We start from the raw sequence: 19,497 nt of genomic DNA, 5'->3' as shown, positions 1-19,497 counted from the left end.
TTTGTTTTCCTATCCATTTTTTTAGCCCTGCCTTTAGCTTATACCACTAAAGATAATTAGTCCGTTAGCTGAAATTATGGACTTCACTATTTCTGCTCAGTTACGAGTCTGCTGGATAATCAGGTCCCATCCAGTTGTGTATCAGAAGGCTGCATCAGAGGTGAATTTCATACCAGGACGAGATTTTTGGTTCATTTCCTAAAGCATTCTGCTCACATTGTTTTAACAGAAAAAAAGGAAGACTAAAGTCCCAAAGATCTTTAGAGTGGGAGTAAAAATAAAGTGAAGAGCAGATATGAGTATGCTGTGTTGATGGAGTCGCCTGGAAAAGTAATTCTGGCTCAGAGGCTTATTCAGCATGATTTAATGCAGGCTCTGGAAGCAATCAGCTAAATCAGAATACCCCGTGGTCAAATCTACAGTTGCTATCGATGATGAGACCAGTTTATGACCCTATTGGTGCGACAAGATGACAAAAACGCAAGTTTTATTTGTTGCTGGGAAAAATTCCCCAGCTATGCAATACTGGAAGGCCCAAATGTATAAAGTGCAATGAACATTGCCCAAGTACATGCAGAAATGCACATTTATCGTGTACACCAATGGGCAACGTTTATGGCATGCAAACGAGTCCAGGATTTTATAGCAAAAACTTAACTACATCTCCCCCAAAACAGTTTATGCCTGCATTCACAGCTAATGATCTTTCCAGAACGTGATATCACATCAGCACGTGCATGCCAAGCCTTCTCACAGAAAGGGCACTTTTATCACTTGTATGTGCTTTTGCAAGCAAACCTTAGTACACTGGCCTCAAGCTTTGCACATGGCATGTGCGTATACATGAGCTGCGTGTATGATTGGTTCATGGCTAACAGTCATGAGCATGAATGCATGATACAAATGCTTCATAGATATGCTTATGTTATATTCTATCATAACAACATGCATGATGTCTAATGTTCACATGCCTATGAGTTCATGGTAAAACAAGTAAAAAAAACAATCATGGTAAGCTGTGTAATTAAATTATATTAGCCTTCACCACCTTTGTTTCCCCCCTCCTGGCAATCCAAGATCTGACCCCACACCTGAAACACTGCCCTTACCGTCCCTCTGATTCCGGAGAGATGCCAGCAGCAGATGGCAAAATATGGTGGCTGGCTCGGAGAGGGCTTGTGCGGGCCTTCATACGAGCTCTCTGCAGCAGCTGCTTTGCCTGCTCATGCCTGGTACTCAGCACAAGCTCCTGCTGGGGAACAAAAGCCCTGAGGCCAGTAGGGAAGGGAGGGAGGGGAGGGGAGACAGGAGAGGGAGGGGATAAGAGAAAAGCATGTCAGAGATTAGAAGAGGTTTAACAATGACAAAGGGTAGCACTGCAGAAAGCAGCATCTGAGAGCTTCCTCTCTGTCCTGCAGGCCTGTGCTGTGCTCCACCCAATAAGAAACCAAGGGGCAGTGTCTATCTGATCTCACTACTGACCCTCAATTACACAAGGAGCCCAAAGGACTAGGCCCATCTCATATCCCTTTCCACCCTGGAAGGCACCTTGACACAGAGCCCGAAGGCTCGCACCCGTTGCAGTCTGCACCTCCCTTTCCACCACATACACTCATTCTCCAACATGCGCCCAACACCTCCAGCAGGCCAAAAGCCAAGCCCTACCGCACTTATTTTGGCCAGTAACATGGACAGCCTGTGCTGCCTCTCCTTTCACCTACATCACCAAAGAGTATTCTGTAGCAAGGACAATCTCTGCGACACTTCTCTTTACCCCTAAATCACCAGAGGATTTCCTGCCACAAGAACAGTGCCTGCTGCCTTCCCCTTACCTGAAAGCAGAAGATATCCTTTATGCAATAACATGGACACCACGTGCACCAGAGGGCGCCTCCTAACACCATGCAAGGTAGCCCTTTCCAACCTGTCCCTCTGACCCCACGGCCAGTCGGGTTTTCAGGACATACGCAATGATGCTATATAAAATAGATTGGCATGCACTAGTCACTCAGTCTACACAAATCTACCTCAGACATTCATTGTGGTTATCCTGACTGTGGGGGTCAAATGGGACAGGTTTGCAAAGTGCAGCTCTAAGGGGCAGTGCCCTTCCCTTGGTCACATCAGAACTGGAGGCCATGCTCCACCCCGAGACAGTGCCAGAAACTTCTTTCAAATGCCAGCACTGTAGGGAAGCTGTGACCACCAACCAAGGGACAGTATTATACCAACCACCAGCCACCTGTACTACAAACCTGTCCTAGAAGGCGCCTGGCATTAGATATTAAGACTTGCAAATGATTACTCAGCTTTTCAGAATTTGATCAAAACAGACGCTCTCTCTCATACTTGTGCTGCTATGTATGATTTCATATTTTGTTTTTATTATGCACTGTGTTTCTACACCACCACGAACACTATCGGAGGTATGCAGGTAATACATTTGTTAAATACAGAGGTTGATATTCAAAAGCCAGTTAGATAACTGAAAGGTTATCCATGTAAATGGCAAATCCAGCATATTGAGAGACTTACCCAGCTAATATTTAGCTGCATAAGTTGAGGGCATTCTGGGTGAGGGTGGGAGGCATTTCAGGGAGGAGCTAGCTTAGCCACATAAGTTAGCTGGCTATCTCCGATATTTGGAGTTAGGGGGTTAACTTATGCGGCTAACTCTGGTTGTGCTGCTGACCTGTCCTAAAGTACATATACTGCTAACTTTAAGATAGCTGGATATATTCAGTGGCAGGACCGCTATTTAACCAGATATGTTTATCCAGCTAAGCAGCCAAGCTGCTCAGTGGCTGAATATTGCCCCAAAGCTTTTAAACTCATTGACTGGTTTTTTTTTTGTGTTTTGTTACACGTGTCTGTTATTTATGTTTTAACTTACATTGCTTTGGAGCCTGATTGGGAAAGGTGGTTTATAAATTTATAAATCAATAAATATCCTTTATCAGTGCTGAGAGGCCCAGGGGCAGCATTTACACTCCCGTTATACACTAGCGCTAGAAAGTGGCCAGATACTGCTAGGATAAATAAGCCCAAATTAATTTTCCTAGCATTCATGGCCAGCATTATTCTGTAAACTCTTATTTCTGCTATGACATTTTTCCAAGAAACCTAAAGGATTCCCTCAGATTATGTTGTGGGCGTGGACCCTTGGGCCAAGCTGGAGTTGGTGCATCCTGCAGGTCCCCACCATCGGCAGGCGTTGCTGGCTGTGGCAGAGCCCTCGTTCCCCTTAGGTTGAGCAAGTCTTAGGCAGGGGCTTCTGCTGATGAGCTGGATGTCTGGAGAGATGGTCAGGTCACAGGCCAGGGCCCGAGGCAGACTGGGTTCAGGCATAGATCGAGGCAGGCAGCGTTCAGACGTGGTCGTGAGTCAGGCAGTGAGGTCAGTGGCAGGTGGAGTTCAGGCAAAGTCAAGAGTCAGGCAAGCCGAAGGAACTAGAAATCCATCTGAGGGAAGGTGGGATGGATAGGCAGACAGGGAGGCAAGGACCAGTGCAGGCGGGCAGCCAGTCACACAGAAGACATTGAAGAACTGAAGACTGACCACAAGACGAGGAACTGATGAAGAACTGAAGACTGACCACAGGACGAGGATGAAGACGAAAACCAGGAACACGCTGAGGCAACTTGCTCTACTACTGTAGTGGACCTATTGCTGAGGCATTGGAGGGATGTCTGCAGTGACCTTATATAGGCCAGGGATTGTATTGTCATCGGAGGGCGCCTGCAAAGTTTTCCACTGCTGGCCCTTTAAGAATAGGGGCGTCGGGCGCACACACGCCCTAGGGAAAGCAGGACAGGCCTGTGTTGGTGGCATCCTGCCACGAAGATCTCCAGTGGTGTCTTGCCATATCAGGCGGACCGCTGCACTGGAATATGAGACAGTCCAGCAGCATCCTGGCATGAGGGAGAAGGCCTGGCCATTCATGGGAGGAGCCCGCGAACAGCCAAATGCAATTTAGAATAAAAGTCTTTGTACCACCTGTCAGCTCAGTCTGAAGCAGCTTTTACTGGGGTGATGGCACCATGACCCTTCGTTTCCAGCTCTCCAGAGGTTTTTCCCTTTTCTAACCCCTATTCAGTACAGCCGTCACAATGACAACCATTGACCGATGACCTCAGACCATGCTCTTCCACCTCCCAGCACCCCCAAAACTCGGCATGTGTGTGCCTCGATTCTGGCCAGTAGGTGTTACTGTTGAGTAATTCTTATGATTTCCATCCAGAGGAAATTCTGAAGCCTCCGTCAGCCTCAGCATTATTAGAGAATTCCAGTACTTGTGAATGGTCATGGAAACCAAAGTCCTCCGCGCATCCACAGAACAGGTACAGCACAGAAAGTGGCAGTTCACGCTTCCCTGCTCTCAATGGCCACTGCAGGTCAACCCTGTTCGAGAGGGAGCCATCCCTGAACATGAGACTAGTCAGAGCCGGACACAAGCGGGGGCAAATCTGGGTAGCTGCAGGGGCCTAGACAAAAAGAGGACCCGAAAATTGTATGTGCTGACTGCGGACTAAATTCTGCCTAAATGAGTGGCCAGCACAGGAGACCCAAGAAGAAGAAATAAGGGATGGAAGCCCGCCAGTTCGAAGAGCTGACTGCCCCAGAGCAAAGGGAACGAAACTCAGCCTGGGGCCTGTGAGGCAGTGCACACACGCAGGCCCGGCAGCAGCTCCATTCCCTCCTCCTGTTACCAAGGATACTCGTACAAGGGGCGGGGTCACTGCATGCAGGCTCACAGACCATAGGCTGAATTCCCTTCCTATTGTTGTACCACAGCCAGGCCATAAACCAGCCAAAAGAGATGTGTGTGGGGGAGGAGGGAAGGGGGGGAGGTCCTTGAAAGGACTATGGGAGAGAGACCCGGGAAGAAGTCATTGGCCGGTTGGGAGGGGCAAGAGGGCGAGGACCCAGGAAGGGGCCCTGGAGGAGGGAAGGAGGAAATGGCTTAGGCCGTGGAAAGGGCCATGGGGAGATTTTAAGGCTAAAAGCTTGCCTGGGGCCACTAGATATCCAGGTACAGCGTTGGGGATAGCTTGTAATACATGAGCAATTCATCTAACTTCAGTTTCAGCTACAGTTCCTACTGGTATGAGACTCCCCGGGACAAACTCTGGAGCAACACCAAAAAATATTTAATTGCAAAAAAAGGCGGTGGATTCATGGAATGGTCTCAGTGGAGACAAAACCAGTAACAGAATTGAAGAAAGTCCGGGAGAAGCACAGAGGATCCCTAGTTGTGAGGAAGTGAGGGGAAAGGCCGGGAAAAATAGTGGAAACTATTCTCAAGTGGAAACTATTCTCAAGATCAAAATCGTAGAGCATATAGAAAGACATGGTTTAATGGAACACAGTCAGCATGGATTTACCCAAGGGAAGTCTTGCCTAACAAATCTGCTTCATTTTTTTGAAGGGGTTAATAAACATGTGGATAAAGGTGAACTGGTAGATGTAGTGTATTTGGATTTTCAGAAGGCATTTGACAAAGTCCCTCATGAGAGGCTTCTAAGAAAACTAAAAAGTCATGGGATAGGAGGCGATGTCCTTTCATGGATTACAAACTGGTTAAAAGACAAGAAACAGAGAGTAGCATTAAATGGTCAATTATCTCAGTGGAAAAGGGTAAACAGTGGAGTGCCTCAGGGATCTGTACTTGGACCGGTGCTTTTCAATATATTTATAAATGATCTGGAAAGGAATACGACGAGTGACGTTATCAAATTTGCGGATGATACAAAATTATTCAGAGTAGTTAAATCACAAGCGGACTGTGATACATTACAGGAGGACCTTGCAAGACTGGAAGATTGGGCATCCAAATGGCAGATGAAATTTAATGTGGACAAGCGCAAGGTGTTGCATATAGGGAAAAATAACCCTTGCTGTAGTTACACGATGTTAGGTTCCATATTAGGAACTACCACCCCAGAAAAAAATCTAGGTATCAGTGGATAATACTTTAAAATCGTCGGCTCAGTGTGCTGCAGCAGTCAAAAAAAGCAAACAATGTTAGGAATTATTAGAAAGGGAATGGTTAATAAAACGGAAAATGTCATAATGCCTCTATATCACTCCATGGTGAGTCCACACCTTGAATACTGTGTACAATTCTGGTCGCCGCATCTCAAAAAAGATATAGTTGCGATGGAGAAGGTACAGAGAAGGGCAACCAAAATGATAAAGGGGATGGAACAGCTCCCCTATGAGGAAAGGCTGAAGAGGTTAGGGCTGTTCTACTTGGAGAAGAAACGGCTGAGGGGGGATATGATAAAGATCTTTAAGATCATGAGAGGTCTTGAACAAGTAGATGAGACTCGGTTATTTACACTTTCGAATAATAGAAGGACTAGGGGACATTCCATGAAGTTAGTAAGTAGCACATTTAAGACTAATCGGAGAAAATTCTTTTTCACTCAACGCACAATAAAGCTCTGGAATTTGTTGCCAGAGGATGTGGTTAGTGCAGTTAGTGCAGCTGGATTCAAAAAAGGTTTGGATAAGTTCTTGGAGGAGAAGTCCATTAACAGCTATTAATCAAGTTTACTTAGGGAATAGCCACTGCTATTAATTTTATCAGTAGCATGGGATCTTCTTAGTGTTTGGGTAATTGCCAGGTTCTGGGCTTGATGGACCCTTGGTCTGACCCAGCATGGCAATTTCTTTTGTTCTTAAGGCAGAAATCCATTTGGGTGTTGGACAGTTCGGTTATTCATTTATTTATTTCCACACTTTCTATTCCGCTGATCCACCAAACCTCAGCGGATTACAGTCAACATACTGCTGCGACCCGGATGCACTTTGCAGACAACAACATGCTCAGAGGATTTTGCTGTGTGGTTTGGCAGTATCACAAGACCCGACATCAAAGGTTGAGAGTTTTTCAGTATGATGCACATGCTGCACTCTGTCATTACACTCATAAAACGACCCGAAACAAAATCGCCAGCCTCTCATACTCATACTCGTGCCATTTCCTGCAGCTCCCAACTTGAGATGAGAAGCAAGAGTCTCACAGACTGGAGGATCTGAGCCTCTCCCTCCATCAAAAGAGCTGGTGCAAGGGTACAGGTGCTCAAGGCAAATCTTCAGTCTTGCAGTCCCCTCCCGCGTCCCTCATGTACCGACCGATGGCAGCTCTCACCCAGCTCAGCATTCACCTCTCACCCTCTGCCCCTTTTCCCCAGTACCCAGCATCCCTTCTCTCTATACCCTGTCAAGTATCTCTCCTCAGCATCCTCTTCTTTCTCCCCGTTGCTCCCTGTTCATCACATCAGCATCACCCCAGTCTCCTTTCCCAATCTTTGCACTGCCCAGCATCTTCTCTCTTTCCTAGAATTGCCAACCAGCTCCAGATTTTCAGGACACGCTTATCCAGTCCTGGTTTTATCCCACTGCCTACGGAGGATTTTCTCAGGGAAATCAATAGGGACACCAGAACTACAAGTCCCAGCATGCACCAGGGTACAACCAGGACTGGATCGGTGTGTTCTGGAAATATGGAGTCAGGTTGCAACCCTTCTCTCCACCCCCCCCCCCCACGCTTCCTCTTTGTCGCCACCCTCCACAGCATCCATATTCCTCTCTCTCTCGTGCTGCTGTGCCTTAACAGTGGCCAGGTGGCCCCCGGAGGTTTCTGGGGCCCACCCCACCCGTAACTTTTGATACTCTAGGCAACTGTCTAGTTTTCCTAATGAAAGAACCGGCCCTGCCCATCAAGACACATCAGCTGTGAATCTGTACCTGCAGCCTTCAGAGTCCAGCAGGGAAATACCAGAGTCCCGGTCTGGGTCATTCGGCAGCGGTCCTGGAACCCATAAAAAGGAAGCACCGTCAGGCAAAGACTTCAGCACGGGACAGAAGGAACAGTACTTTGAGCGTTTTCTCTCCCTGCCTGATAGATGTTTCTTGCTGCTGTTGGTAGCTGCAGCAGCTCCGAGGTTTCAGGTGGAGGAGTAAAAGTAAGGAATGGACTGAATTCTGAAAAAACTCCGATTTCCACAAAAACAAAATTCAGACATTGGGAAACTTGGGGTTTTCAAACTTCAGTCTGAAACACCCTTCTGCCTCCCCCCCCAGCCCCAGCCCCCCCAAGGATACCGGTTGTGCTGCTGTAGTTAGCACCATGGACATCCGTGACCCTCTGACAGGGACAGAGTATTTCAGAAAAGAATCCAAAAAAGCAAGCCCCTTAATCATTCCACATCTCAGTGCCATGTGCTCTGTGGCTGAGACTGAATCTCCCTGCTGTCACTGTCCTAGGGTTGGGTTGTCTGTACCATCCCCAGAAAGTTAGATTTCAAATGGCATGAGAAAGATAAAATTACATTTCTAAGAAGCATCTTCTTTTCAGGACTCCCAGATTTGGATCTTGCCAGGTTATGGGTGTTCTCTCCTCCTAATGAAGACAACAATTGAGGCTTTATATAGAATTGGCTGAGCAAACAAATACCCCCAAAAGACTTTCTGCATAGATTAGTTTTACCCTTGCTTACTTTTTTTTTTTTTCGCTCAGAATATCTCACCACCAGGTAAAGAAACAGAAAGATCTCCTTTGCCAATTTTGTTCAGCGCAGGCCTCTTCACGTGTGACGTAGGAGTATTGCCAGTTTGGAAGCTGCACAGAGTTGTAACTTGCATTTTAGCGCCTGGAGCAGGCAAGTGTATTTTGCACCTGCCCCCCCCCCCCCCCCTCCCTCACTCACTGCTCCCCTCTCTTCTCTTCCTCCAGTCCTCCCTCTCTGACTCCCAGTCCTCCTTCCCCTCCAACCTGGATGGCAGGCAGAGGGCTGCACTCTTCCTGACTTTAATTCATTGCGGGCATAGGCTCCAGTTTCCATAAGTTTTCCCACCTCCATGGGGCTCTGTGCCCTGAGCGGCTGTCCCTCTCACCTCCCTCTCCTTATGGCTCCAAACCCCTGCCTGCATCCTCTCTCGAGCTGCTCTCCCAAGTTTACCATTTGAGATGATTGTGCAAAGTCTGTTCTAGTAGGTGGGAAGCAGGGAGCAGCGACGTCCCATCATAACTATACTGGGCTGGGTGAGCGAGCTCTTCTTATGCCTCGGGTCCTCTCCTCGTGCATTACCCTACAGGGCACATCAGGGTGTTTAACACTTTTCTCCCACACTAAAATCCCCAATGAGCCCCACCTAAGATTGCTCCCCACTGACTGGGGGAGTGGACCTAGGGGTTAGAGCAATGGGCTGAGATCCAGGAAAGCCAAGGGTTCAAATCCCGCTTCTCCTACTGATACTCCTTGTGACCTTCGGCAGGCCCCTGTATCTCCCATTTCCTCAGGTTGTAAGATCTTTGGGAAAGGGACACAGTTGCCAGAACAGTTATCACCACTGTACAGCGCTGTATGCATCTCCTTGCACTACAAAAATTATGATGCCACCACGCAGAGCCAGGACCTTCAGGAAGGGAACTGTAATTTATTTCCAACAGACCAAATCCAAACACATCTGGATCCCTGGGGAGAATGAAGGAGCCCAGGAATCCTTTCCCCTCTCACAAGAATTACTCACTGTCAATGCCCACAGCATAAGAGAAGCCAAGTGCGTTATTATATGGCTTACGGGTAAGCTTCCCCTCCCCTAGCCATCCCTGAGAAAGGTGCGGGGCGCACGTAGTGTGGGCCAAGCGTGACTGGGTGTCAAGGTAGCAAACGCACGGGGATAGTGCCCACCGCAGCATGGCCAGAGAAACAACAGCTGCAGAGGATCTCTAGCAGCAGGTACAGGGGTAAGGTGGGCACCACTCACCACTGCAGAACTCCTCCTGCCTTTCACAGAAGAATAATTAACAGGCATCAAAAGATGCAGGAATAATCCGTGCACGTCCCAGTACCATGAGGTGAAACATATAACGTGCTCCTCCCTACCTGCCCGACTGCAGGTCAGCTCCTCTCCGTCTACTGCTGGATCACGGAGGGCATAAAATCCAAGCACAAAATCCTGAAATTTCTTCTTTGCCCTACGATTGCATTTCCTAGAAATCTAGTAGGGCTTTTCTTAAAACCAAACTCTTAGATTATAGTGATTTAAATGTATATTAATTGTTTTTCTGTGTCGGCTCGCCCAAAGGGACATAAAAGCAAGATGCAGGAGCAGGTTCAGAACATGAAATCCACCCTGGGAAATGTAAAACCCGGCGAGTGCCACCTCCTGTCCCAGCCTGCACACACCCCCTAGTTTGCGACACAGAAAGGTGGGAAATAGTATGAGTTTGCTGTACTCACCTGCACCACGGCTGTCCCCGCTGGTTTCCTCCGTCTCAGCGGCTGGAGCGTCACCTGGCTCATGATTACAAGCCTGGTCCGCCGCGGTCAGCATCTCCTTTAACAGTGCCCTGTTCCTCTCGACCCGTTCAGCCAGGGATGGCAGACTGGTGATACTGCCTGTGCTGGCAGCGCTGCCAAGACTGCCCCAGCTCTCGGCCCTCCACAGCCTCCTGGTCGGAGCAGAACCATCACATGGCACCTCCGTCGGGACAAACTGGAGATCCTCGGGGGTCCGGGCCACCCTATCAGTCTCCAGATCTTCTGCAGAGAGAAGCAATTGGAGGTCTCCCCTGGCACACGTCTTGCCCCATAACTCGCTTGCTAGGCCCTTTTCTTTTCTCGTCTTACTTACAGAGCTGTCAGGGAATCCTGGCGGAGCTTGCTTCGTGCAGGGCGGAGTCCAGAACCTCTGCAGAGATATCCGGGAGCCCCGAGGTGATTCTTCCTCGGAGTCTGTGCCCCTTGGAGCCTTGGCCTGGCTAGTACCGGGACCTGTGACCGAAATGGCCCACTGGTCCCCAACCTCTTCTGCGCCGTTCAGCAGGGAGTCTGTCAGGTACGTGCGGATCTGCGCTTGTGGATTTACCACCATGTCCTCCGAGGGCCCTTCTTCCGAGGCAAGAAGCTTTCCTCGCCCGGCCTTGGGAGAGCCTTGATCCTGTGGGGAAGGTCCCCCCTGTTTGCCTGCTGTTCTTTTCTCTTTCAGTGCCTTCACCTTGGACTGTAACACAGAGGTTCCTGAGCAGGGCTCCCGCTGCACAGTACACTCAGTCCCAGGCCTGCCTGGAGGGCCTGACTGCACGGGGGAAGTTGCCCTCACAGAGCAGCCCGATGCGTCCTGCTGTGGAGAAGGATCGCCCCCATGCCGGCCTGCCAGGTTTGTGTGCTCTGTGCTTTCAGGGGGGAGCTTGGCACGCTGTGTATTTTTAGTGCGGGGCTTCCCACCTCTCAGAGCCCGTCTCCGCTCGCTCCGCGAAGGATCCTCCATGAGCAGGCAATAGTCCCACCTCCCCGGGGAGGGAGCTCTGCACAGGAAAAACGACAAAATGAAATGAATTATTCAACAGTGAGCTAGAAGTCAACAGATTTAAGACAAACTCAAGTCAGAAGCCTGAACAACAGGCCTGAAAAAAAAAGTTGTTCAACAAACACCACGCTGTAGAGATATTCTGTACCTTGTCCACTCGGGTTAGCGCTCTGGACTGGCCGAGCGGTACACAGAGCTCAGATGGCTGTCTGGGCCCTTAGGTTAGAAACGTGGCTGGAGGCCGCATCCCCCACCCCAGAGGAAGGCTCAGGATCATGGCTTCTCTCAGGCAACACCTAATGGAGGGCCAGAGGTGGCAGCATTGTCACGCTGTGTGCCCTGTGGGCCCTCCAATGGGAGAGGTGGTGGGCAGGCTCAGATAAAGGAAGCTCCATCCCCTGGTTCAGGGAGCCTCTCAGTTATGCAGCAGTTAAAAGTTAAGTTTTTTCCGGGAGTGGGAGTCAGAAACTTATTTTTCAAAAATTTTTTTTTTGCGCTAAGGGATTGTCTCTCTGTTTTTTGTCTTTCTCATAAAACTGTTTTATACAGATAGATAGATATACCTAAAGTTCCTGAATGTAATCCATTTTGAATGGCTGAAAGGCAGAATATAAATCAAAATAAATAATGAAGGTTTAGCTATAGATATGTGAAGTTAGGTATATAAAGTCCAATAAGTAAAATAAAAATAAATAATATTCTTGCATAAGAAGATTCCAGTCTGGGCAAAGGCCGCTCCTCTCAGCACTGCTGAGCAGGTGTCAGCTCTGATACAAGAGCTGCATTTCAGAGACAAAAGAACATAAGAACCATAATACTGGGTCAGACCAAGGGTCCATCAAGCCCGGTACCCTGTCTCCAACAGTGGCTAAGCCAGGTCACAAGTACCTGACAAAATCCCAAACAGTAAATAGATCCCATGCTGCTAACGCCCAGGGTTAAGCAGTGGCTTTTCCCCCCAAGACTACTGGTTAATAGTTTATGGACTTCTCCAAGAATGTATCCAAACTTTTTTTAAACCACGTAGCAAGCTACTATAAACCAGGTTCCTGCCTCCATGAGCTTATCATGAATCGGAGCCTTACAGTGTGGGCTAAGCTACATCTGTGTTTTGAACCTGTCAAAAAAGGGTTTTCAACCCTGCAGAGACTGCAAGCCACCGCAGCCAAGGTGAAGGAACATAAAAATGTCAAAAAACTCATGTTTGTTCTCCTGTGAATGATAAATGCTCTTCAAGAACTAGGATACAGCACAGTGTTAACAAGTTGGGAAAAGAGCTATTTAGCCTGCCCATACTACAGCACTACATAGCCAGCAGAGGAGGAAGCCAAAGGAATGCTGGGAGACTATTTAAGGTAGAAAAGGCGCAATTTGACTAGCTCTACCTGTATGTGCAGGGTGGGGACAGCCAGGAGTTGGAGCTAGGATCCTGGAACAGAGGAGTGCATCTGGCAGCCCTGCAATCAGTTCTCCTTAAGAGTTAATTATTGAGAGGGAGAGTCAGAAGTCTGCACTCTGAGGAAACAGAGGGACAGACAGCTGTTCTTGCTTCATAGCTGAGCTACATGTAAAATCCCAACAAGGGACAGAGGAGCCAGTAGCTGAGAGACTTCCTCTCCAGAGATATCCAAGGCCCAGGAACACATAGCTGGATCACTCTCCAAGAGACTGAGTTAAATAATTAAAACTTTGCCCAGAGAGTATCTTAGCAGTGGAGGGAGAGGTTTATTTCCTTGCCCTTTGTCACAAATTCTGTATCTCATCTTAACTGCTTCATCCTTTCAGGCGAAGTCAAGCATAAACCCTTGCTGGCAGGTACTGGAAAAGAAAAACTGATGACCGTGGTCTTTCTATAAGAGACTGAAACCAGGCCCGCTTTCTGTTTAATATCATGTAAACCATTTGGGGGAAGCTCCCCAGGAGAGAGAGAAAGAGAGAGAGAGACACCTTTCACACACTGCAGTGCTCATTTATTTGGTTTGTTATCTGGCCAGCTCCACCATCTAGAAAAGCTTCTTCATTTTCTTGATTGTTTTTTATACATGCAATTTTGGAACAGAGTGCACCCTTTGCAAACTGGTGAAATTGTGGTTGATCTGTTTCCCCATCCCCCTTTTCGAGTACTCAGGGTAAAGACAATTTTTAAAAGTTGTGTACTTGACTGCTTTTCACCCCAACCTCTCTCTATTAGCATTTCTTTTTTTTTTTCACTATCCATATGAGCATAATGGTTGCTCTGGCTAACAGGCAATATCCAGTGTTATTTTTGCTTTGCTTGATTTATAATAAAAAAAAAACCTGCAAGTTTATATTGTACTTTACTACTGTATTTTTCCATTTAATGGTCTGGTTAGATTTACTGTCTACTTGCATAATACTAGTAAAAGGGTTAATTACTGTTTTATTCTGGTGTGATGATTTTATCTGGTCTGTGGTATCACAAGTGAGAGGTTGTTTGGGAAGGGCACAGAATTGTGGTATGGAGGTGAATGGGACCCTGTCATCCCCCACTCAGGCTATGAAACCTGAAGATAAATCATATTAGTGAATGTAATTTCTCATGTGGTATTCCCCACTCCAAGCATAGGGGTAATTCATAGCCCAGACCAAGGAGGGGCCTCACCCACCTACCCTAGCTGCCTTTACCACATACTCTGGCAATGAATTCCAGAGTCTAATTGTGTGCTGAGTGGAAAAAAAAATATTCTCTTTGTTTTAAATGTGCTACTTACTAACTTCATGATGTATCCCTTAGTTTTTGTATTATTTGAAAGAGTAAATAACTGATTCACATTTACCTGTTACATAAGAAATGCCATACTGGGTCAGATCAAGGGTCCATCAGGCCCAGTATCCTGTTTCCAACAGTGGCCAATCCAAGTCACAAGTACCTGGCAAGTAACCAAACATTAGATAAATCACAAGCTACTATTGCTTATTAATTACCATAATAGCAGTTTATGGATTTTTCTTCTAGGAACTTACCCAAACCTTTTTTAAACTCAGTTACACTAACTGCTGTAACCACATCTTCTGGCAATGAATTCCAGAGCTTAACTATGCGCTGAGTGAAAAAGAAGTGTCTATTTGTTTTAAATGAACTGCTTGCTAATTTCATGAAGTGCCCCCCCTGGTCCTTCTATTATCTGAGAGAGTAAATAATCGATTTACATTAACTTGTTCAAGTCCTTTCAGGATTTTGTAGACTTCTACCATATCCCCCCTCAGCAGTCTCTTCTCCAAACTGAACAGCCCTAACTTCTTTAGCCTTTCCTCATAGGGCAGCCGTTCCATGCCCCATATCATTTTGGTTGCCCTTCTCTGCACTTTCTCCAGTGCAGCTATATCCTTTTTGAGATGCGACGACCAGAACTGCACACTGTATTCAAGCTGCGGTGTCACCATGGAGCAATACAGAGGCATTATGACATCCTCCGTTTTATTCACCATTCTCTTCCTAATAATTCCTAACATTCTATTTGCTTTTTTGACTGCTGCAGCACACTGAACCGACGATTTCAATGTATTATCCACCATGATGCCTTGATCTCTTTCCTGGGTGGTAGTTCCTAATAGGAAACCTAACATTGTGTAACTATAGCAAGGGTTATTTTTCTCTATATGCATCACTTTGCACTTGTCCACATTAAAATTCATCTGCCATTTGAAAACCCAATCTTCCAGTCTTGCAAGGTCCTCCTGCAATTTATCGCAATCCGCTTGAGATTTAACTTTTCTGCATAATTTTGTGTCATCTGCAAATTTGATCACCTCACTCAGTGTAACCCATTTCAGATCATTTATAAATATATTATAAAGCAGTGGTCTAAGTACAGATCCCTGAGGCACTCCACTGTTTACCTTTTTCCACTGTGAAAAAGGACCATTTAATCCTACTCTCTGTTTCCTGTCTTTTAACCAGTTTGTAATCCATGAAAGGACATCGCCTCCTATTCCATGACTTTTTAGTTTCCTTAAAAGCCTCTCATGCGGGACTTTGTTGAATGCCTTCTGAAAATCCAAATACACATCTACCAGTTCACGTTTGTCCATATGTTTATTCACCCCTTCAAAAAATAATGTAGGTGATTTATCAGTTAAGCCATATTATGATCACTATTGCTGAGCGGCACCATTACCATTACCTCTTGTACCAAATCCTGTGTTCCACTAAGAATTAGGTTCCCAGACCAGCTGCTACATGATGCAGTCATTTATTTCATCTAGAAACTTTACCTCCCTGGCATGTCCTGATTGGTAATTTCCAAGTCAATATTAGGATAATTAAATGTTTAATTAAATAATTAAATGCTTAAGATGCTTAACCTGCTCACGAGCAATGGAACCTCGCTCCTCCTCTAAGTACTTCATATGCATTAGTATCTCTTCTAATAATTTAACTAGCACTAGCCCGGATTCCATTATGACTCTCTTGTTCTTAATTTATTGCCTTCCTCGGGCCTTTCCTTCCAGCTGTTTAAGCTTCCAAGTTTACGGTCCTTGTTAAATGTAACTTTTGTTTCTTCTGATTATAAAAAAGTTGTTCCGTCTATTACAGTTCTCTGTCCCTGTTCGATGTAAACCGATTTGATATGGTATTTAACCATGAAGGTCGGTATAGAAAAATGCTAAATAAATAAATAAACAAATAAATAAATAATTGAAATCGCCCTTTTATTACTGTGCTGCCAAATGTTAGTTTCCCAATTTTCCATTAGCATTTCATCATCCATCTGTTCATTTTGGCCAAGTAGGTGGTAGTATACATCCACTGCTATACCTCACACATGGACTTTCCACCCATAAAGATTCTATTGTGCATTTAGACTCCTGCAGGATTTTTATCCTGTTGCACTCTATGCCATCCCTAACAAAATGCCACCCTCTCCCCCAACTAAGTTGATCCATGCTTCCAACAGTCGCAGCCAATTAACAGGTCGATACTGTAAGACCGCGGGAGAGCGGACGAACGCCCGCTCTCCCAGCGCGCGCACCGGCCCCTCGCCGGTGCGGGCGATTCAGTATTTAAATGAGGTGACGCGGGAAAAACGGGGAAAAGGAGGCGCTAGGGACACTAGCGCGTCCCTAGCGCCTCCTTTTTGTCAGGAGTGGCGGCTGTCAGCGGGTTTGACAGCCGACGCTCAATTTTGCCGGCGTCGGTTCTCGAGCCCGCTGACAGCCACGGGCTCGGAAACCGGATGCCGGCAAAATTGAGCGTCCGGTTTTCGGCCCGACAGCCGCGGGCCGAATTCAAATTTTATTTTATTTTTTTTTACTTTTTTTTACTTTTGGGGACCTCCGACTTAATATCGCTATGATATTAAGTCGGAGGGTGCACAGAAAAGCAGTTTTTACTGCTTTTCTGTGCACTTTCCTGGCGCCGGAAGAAATTAGCGCCGACCTTTGGGTCGGCGCTAATTTCTTAGAGTAAAATGTGCGGCTTGGCTGCACATTTTACTTACTGAATCGCGCGCGCATACCTAATAGAGCCATCAACATGCATTTGCATGTTGAGGGCGCTATTAGGTGCCGCGGGTGGGCCGCGTGTTTTCCTCCCCTTACTGAATAAGGGGTAAGGGAAAACATGCGTCCAGAGCAGGCTGACAGTGCGCTTCGACGGAGCACACTTTACTGTATCGACCTGTAAGCCAGAAAAAGCTTAATCCCCTCCCTGAAAATCACCCCCATATTTCACACAGCAGGAGCCACCCTTGAGAGAACACCCACCCACCCCTCTGGAAACAGGTGTTAGTCCAGAGAGGCAGATCCTTTGGGGCAGGAAGGGCATCAGAGTCTCCTGCCTGCAGAGTCTCCTGCCTGCAGGGCATGCTGTGGTGCTAAAGCAATCATTAGAGGTTGCTTTAGCACCACAGCATGCAGAGTAAAAATTCCTTCTTACAGGGAGGTGTTATTTTTTGCCTTTACCAGACCCATGGGAAAGAGCGGGTGGAAGCTGCATACCACTCTATTTCCCATAGGCCCACTCTAAAGTCTCATTTGCATATAATGCTTCTCTATTTACTGTACATGCAGGTAGGTGCTAAGTTTAGCGTACACGTTAATGTATTGAGGAGCCATCTTAACATGCACAATCAAAATAACACGCTATGCAATAAGGCCTTATCGTGCACAAAAGGCCCTTAACATGCAGATTAAGGTTTAGTGCATAGGGCCCATATAATACCTGGAATGAGATCACCTGTAAACTAAAGGTCTCTTTTCCAGGTTAGCTGGATTGTGTATAAAAGTGTTAATGAAATCTTGCAGCTATAAAATGTTTTGCAACTGCACAATTCTGTCACTGTGCTCCTTTAATAAAAGACAGAACATTTCAGTTTCTCTCACCACAAGTACCAACCAAAAAAACTGATCAGACAGGCTTGTGCTTGGTCCCTGAGATTTGTGTTCCAGTCTATTTTTAGATAGGAAAAGAACTGCTAAGTAAGGGCACTCCATGACGTTAGTAAGTAGCACATTTAGAACAAAACATTGCAGAAAATTCTTTTTCACTTTGTGAGAGAACGTTGGGCTAGAAAGCACTCAAGGTCAATAACTTGATTAACTAAAACCCAATCCTAGACTCAGCTGGGGTCAAAGAAAGATAAACCAAAGCTCCAGACTCAAATTCATTAAAAGAATCTGACCCAAACATGCCAAAAGCTGACACTTTCCAATCGCCCATCACAAGCACAGACAGGGGAGAATCCAGGCCACAAAAGGCTTAGAGGGAGCTATAAAGCCTTCTTCTCTTTATTATATTTATTTAAAAGATTTCTATTCCGCTGCTATCCTATGTTCCCGGCAGGTCACATAAAAACATACACAGTTTAAAAGAACACAATACAAAATCTAAACAAATGATAATGTAGCCAAGAACATACCTCCAAACTGCCATAGCAAAACTGTGCAGGATTTATACATGAATCAGTAACATCTTAAAGGCTGCCCTGTCCACACCCCAAGCCCTCATGTATAAAATGACACCACTGGCTCAAATGTGAAATAGTACATGACAAACAATGCAAACTGCGACAAATTAAAAAAAAAATCAGTCAGCGTGACTCCACATCAAAAGCCTTAAAAGTTTGCATACATGTCATTGCTTGAAGACATTCAGGACGTGTGCTCCAAATGGAGGGACCTTCCAGAGAGAAGGCTCGGTCTTGAGCCTCAGTCAGATGGACCTTCACAGCTGCACACAGAGAGGACAAGGATGGGGTGCTGGCAAAACAGCTACTGTGAAGCGGGACCGCTGGCTCCCACTGCGGGGAAAACAGGCCTGCACAGCATGGACGCTGCACTGCTGGAGTGTCACCTTGGGAAAATCTAACAGGCAAGCAGCAGCAGCAGGATCTCCTGGTGCTTACTGAGCTGGGAGGAAGAACGGGGGACCTGCCTTTCTTTCAGTGCTCTAGAAGGGAAAGCTGGACTGGATCAAAAGTGTCATTCCCATCTCTAGGACAAGAGAGACAGATGTTCCTGAGGAGTTATTCTGCAGGAAGAGCTAATAAAGGAATGCTAACACACAAAGCCTACAATATCACTGCAAGAAAAATGAGGCATAGTCTGGGAATGGCTCTCATCTCCCTGTGTCAGACAGCATAGAGTAAAGACCATCCACAGGCTTTCCTTTCTGTTTCCTGGGATAGGTAACCTAGAGCACCGGAGAGCTCTGTGTTCCCTCAATCCCTAAAATCCAAGTCAGATGTGGGAAGTGGAGGAAAAGAAAGTGACAGGCCCACATCTGAATGGAAGGAAGCAATCCAAACACACTAGGCGCCGTGCTGCTTGGGTTTACAGGACACGTTCCAGTATTTCTAGCCTTTGTAGTCATTCTCTCATACGAAAGTAAATGCTAGTTTTCAGATTTTTATCATTGAAATGGAGCAGCTGGGGATGGCTTGGCTGAAGGGAATGCAGGACAAGTAAGGATCTAGCACCGGAGTTGCTGTGTATCACTTGGTGGGGCGATGAAACCCTCTCTCCCCCCTCCCCATCAAACGTGCCAGCCCACTTTCACTAGAATCCAGGAGCTTGTGATCTCCTGCCCTGTACAGGATTCACAGGAATAGCTGACAAATGATTGCCAATGGCCCTTTCTTCTAACCATGTCCCAAAACTTTGAGGAAATTTATCTATTCATTTGTTTTTGGTATGGAAATTATCCATTGTTTT

General features: G+C 46.5%; 2 protein-coding genes across 3 annotated transcripts in view; one reads left to right on the top strand and one right to left on the bottom strand.

Moving 5' to 3' along the window:
• The window catches only part of STX6 (syntaxin 6), a 176,168-nt gene that overhangs the window by 114,223 nt on the left and 42,448 nt on the right, over positions 1–19,497 (top strand). The window lies entirely within an intron of this gene.
• LOC115099860 (uncharacterized protein KIAA1614-like) overlaps positions 1–19,497 on the bottom strand; it is a 57,978-nt gene that overhangs the window by 37,384 nt on the left and 1,097 nt on the right. The window contains exons 1-4 of one of the 2 annotated variants that reach the window (XM_029617756.1): positions 14,121–14,178; positions 10,254–11,320; positions 7,756–7,819; positions 1,110–1,268 (exon numbers count right to left, since the gene is read on the bottom strand). In XM_029617756.1, the coding sequence (XP_029473616.1) occupies positions 1,110–1,268; positions 7,756–7,819; positions 10,254–11,283 (1,253 nt within the window). In that variant the 5' untranslated portion in view covers positions 11,284–11,320; positions 14,121–14,178. Of the gene's footprint in view, positions 1–1,109; positions 1,269–7,755; positions 7,820–10,253; positions 11,321–14,120; positions 14,179–19,497 lie in introns of those variants that run through there. The other variant, XM_029617754.1, reaches the window with a different exon arrangement.

This window comes from Rhinatrema bivittatum, chromosome 10 (genome assembly GCF_901001135.1).
Source record: "Rhinatrema bivittatum chromosome 10, aRhiBiv1.1, whole genome shotgun sequence".
Classification (NCBI taxonomy): domain Eukaryota; kingdom Metazoa; phylum Chordata; class Amphibia; order Gymnophiona; family Rhinatrematidae; genus Rhinatrema; species Rhinatrema bivittatum.
The sequence above is the reverse complement of the archived record's forward strand: the minus strand, read 5'-3'. Positions and strand labels throughout refer to the sequence as shown.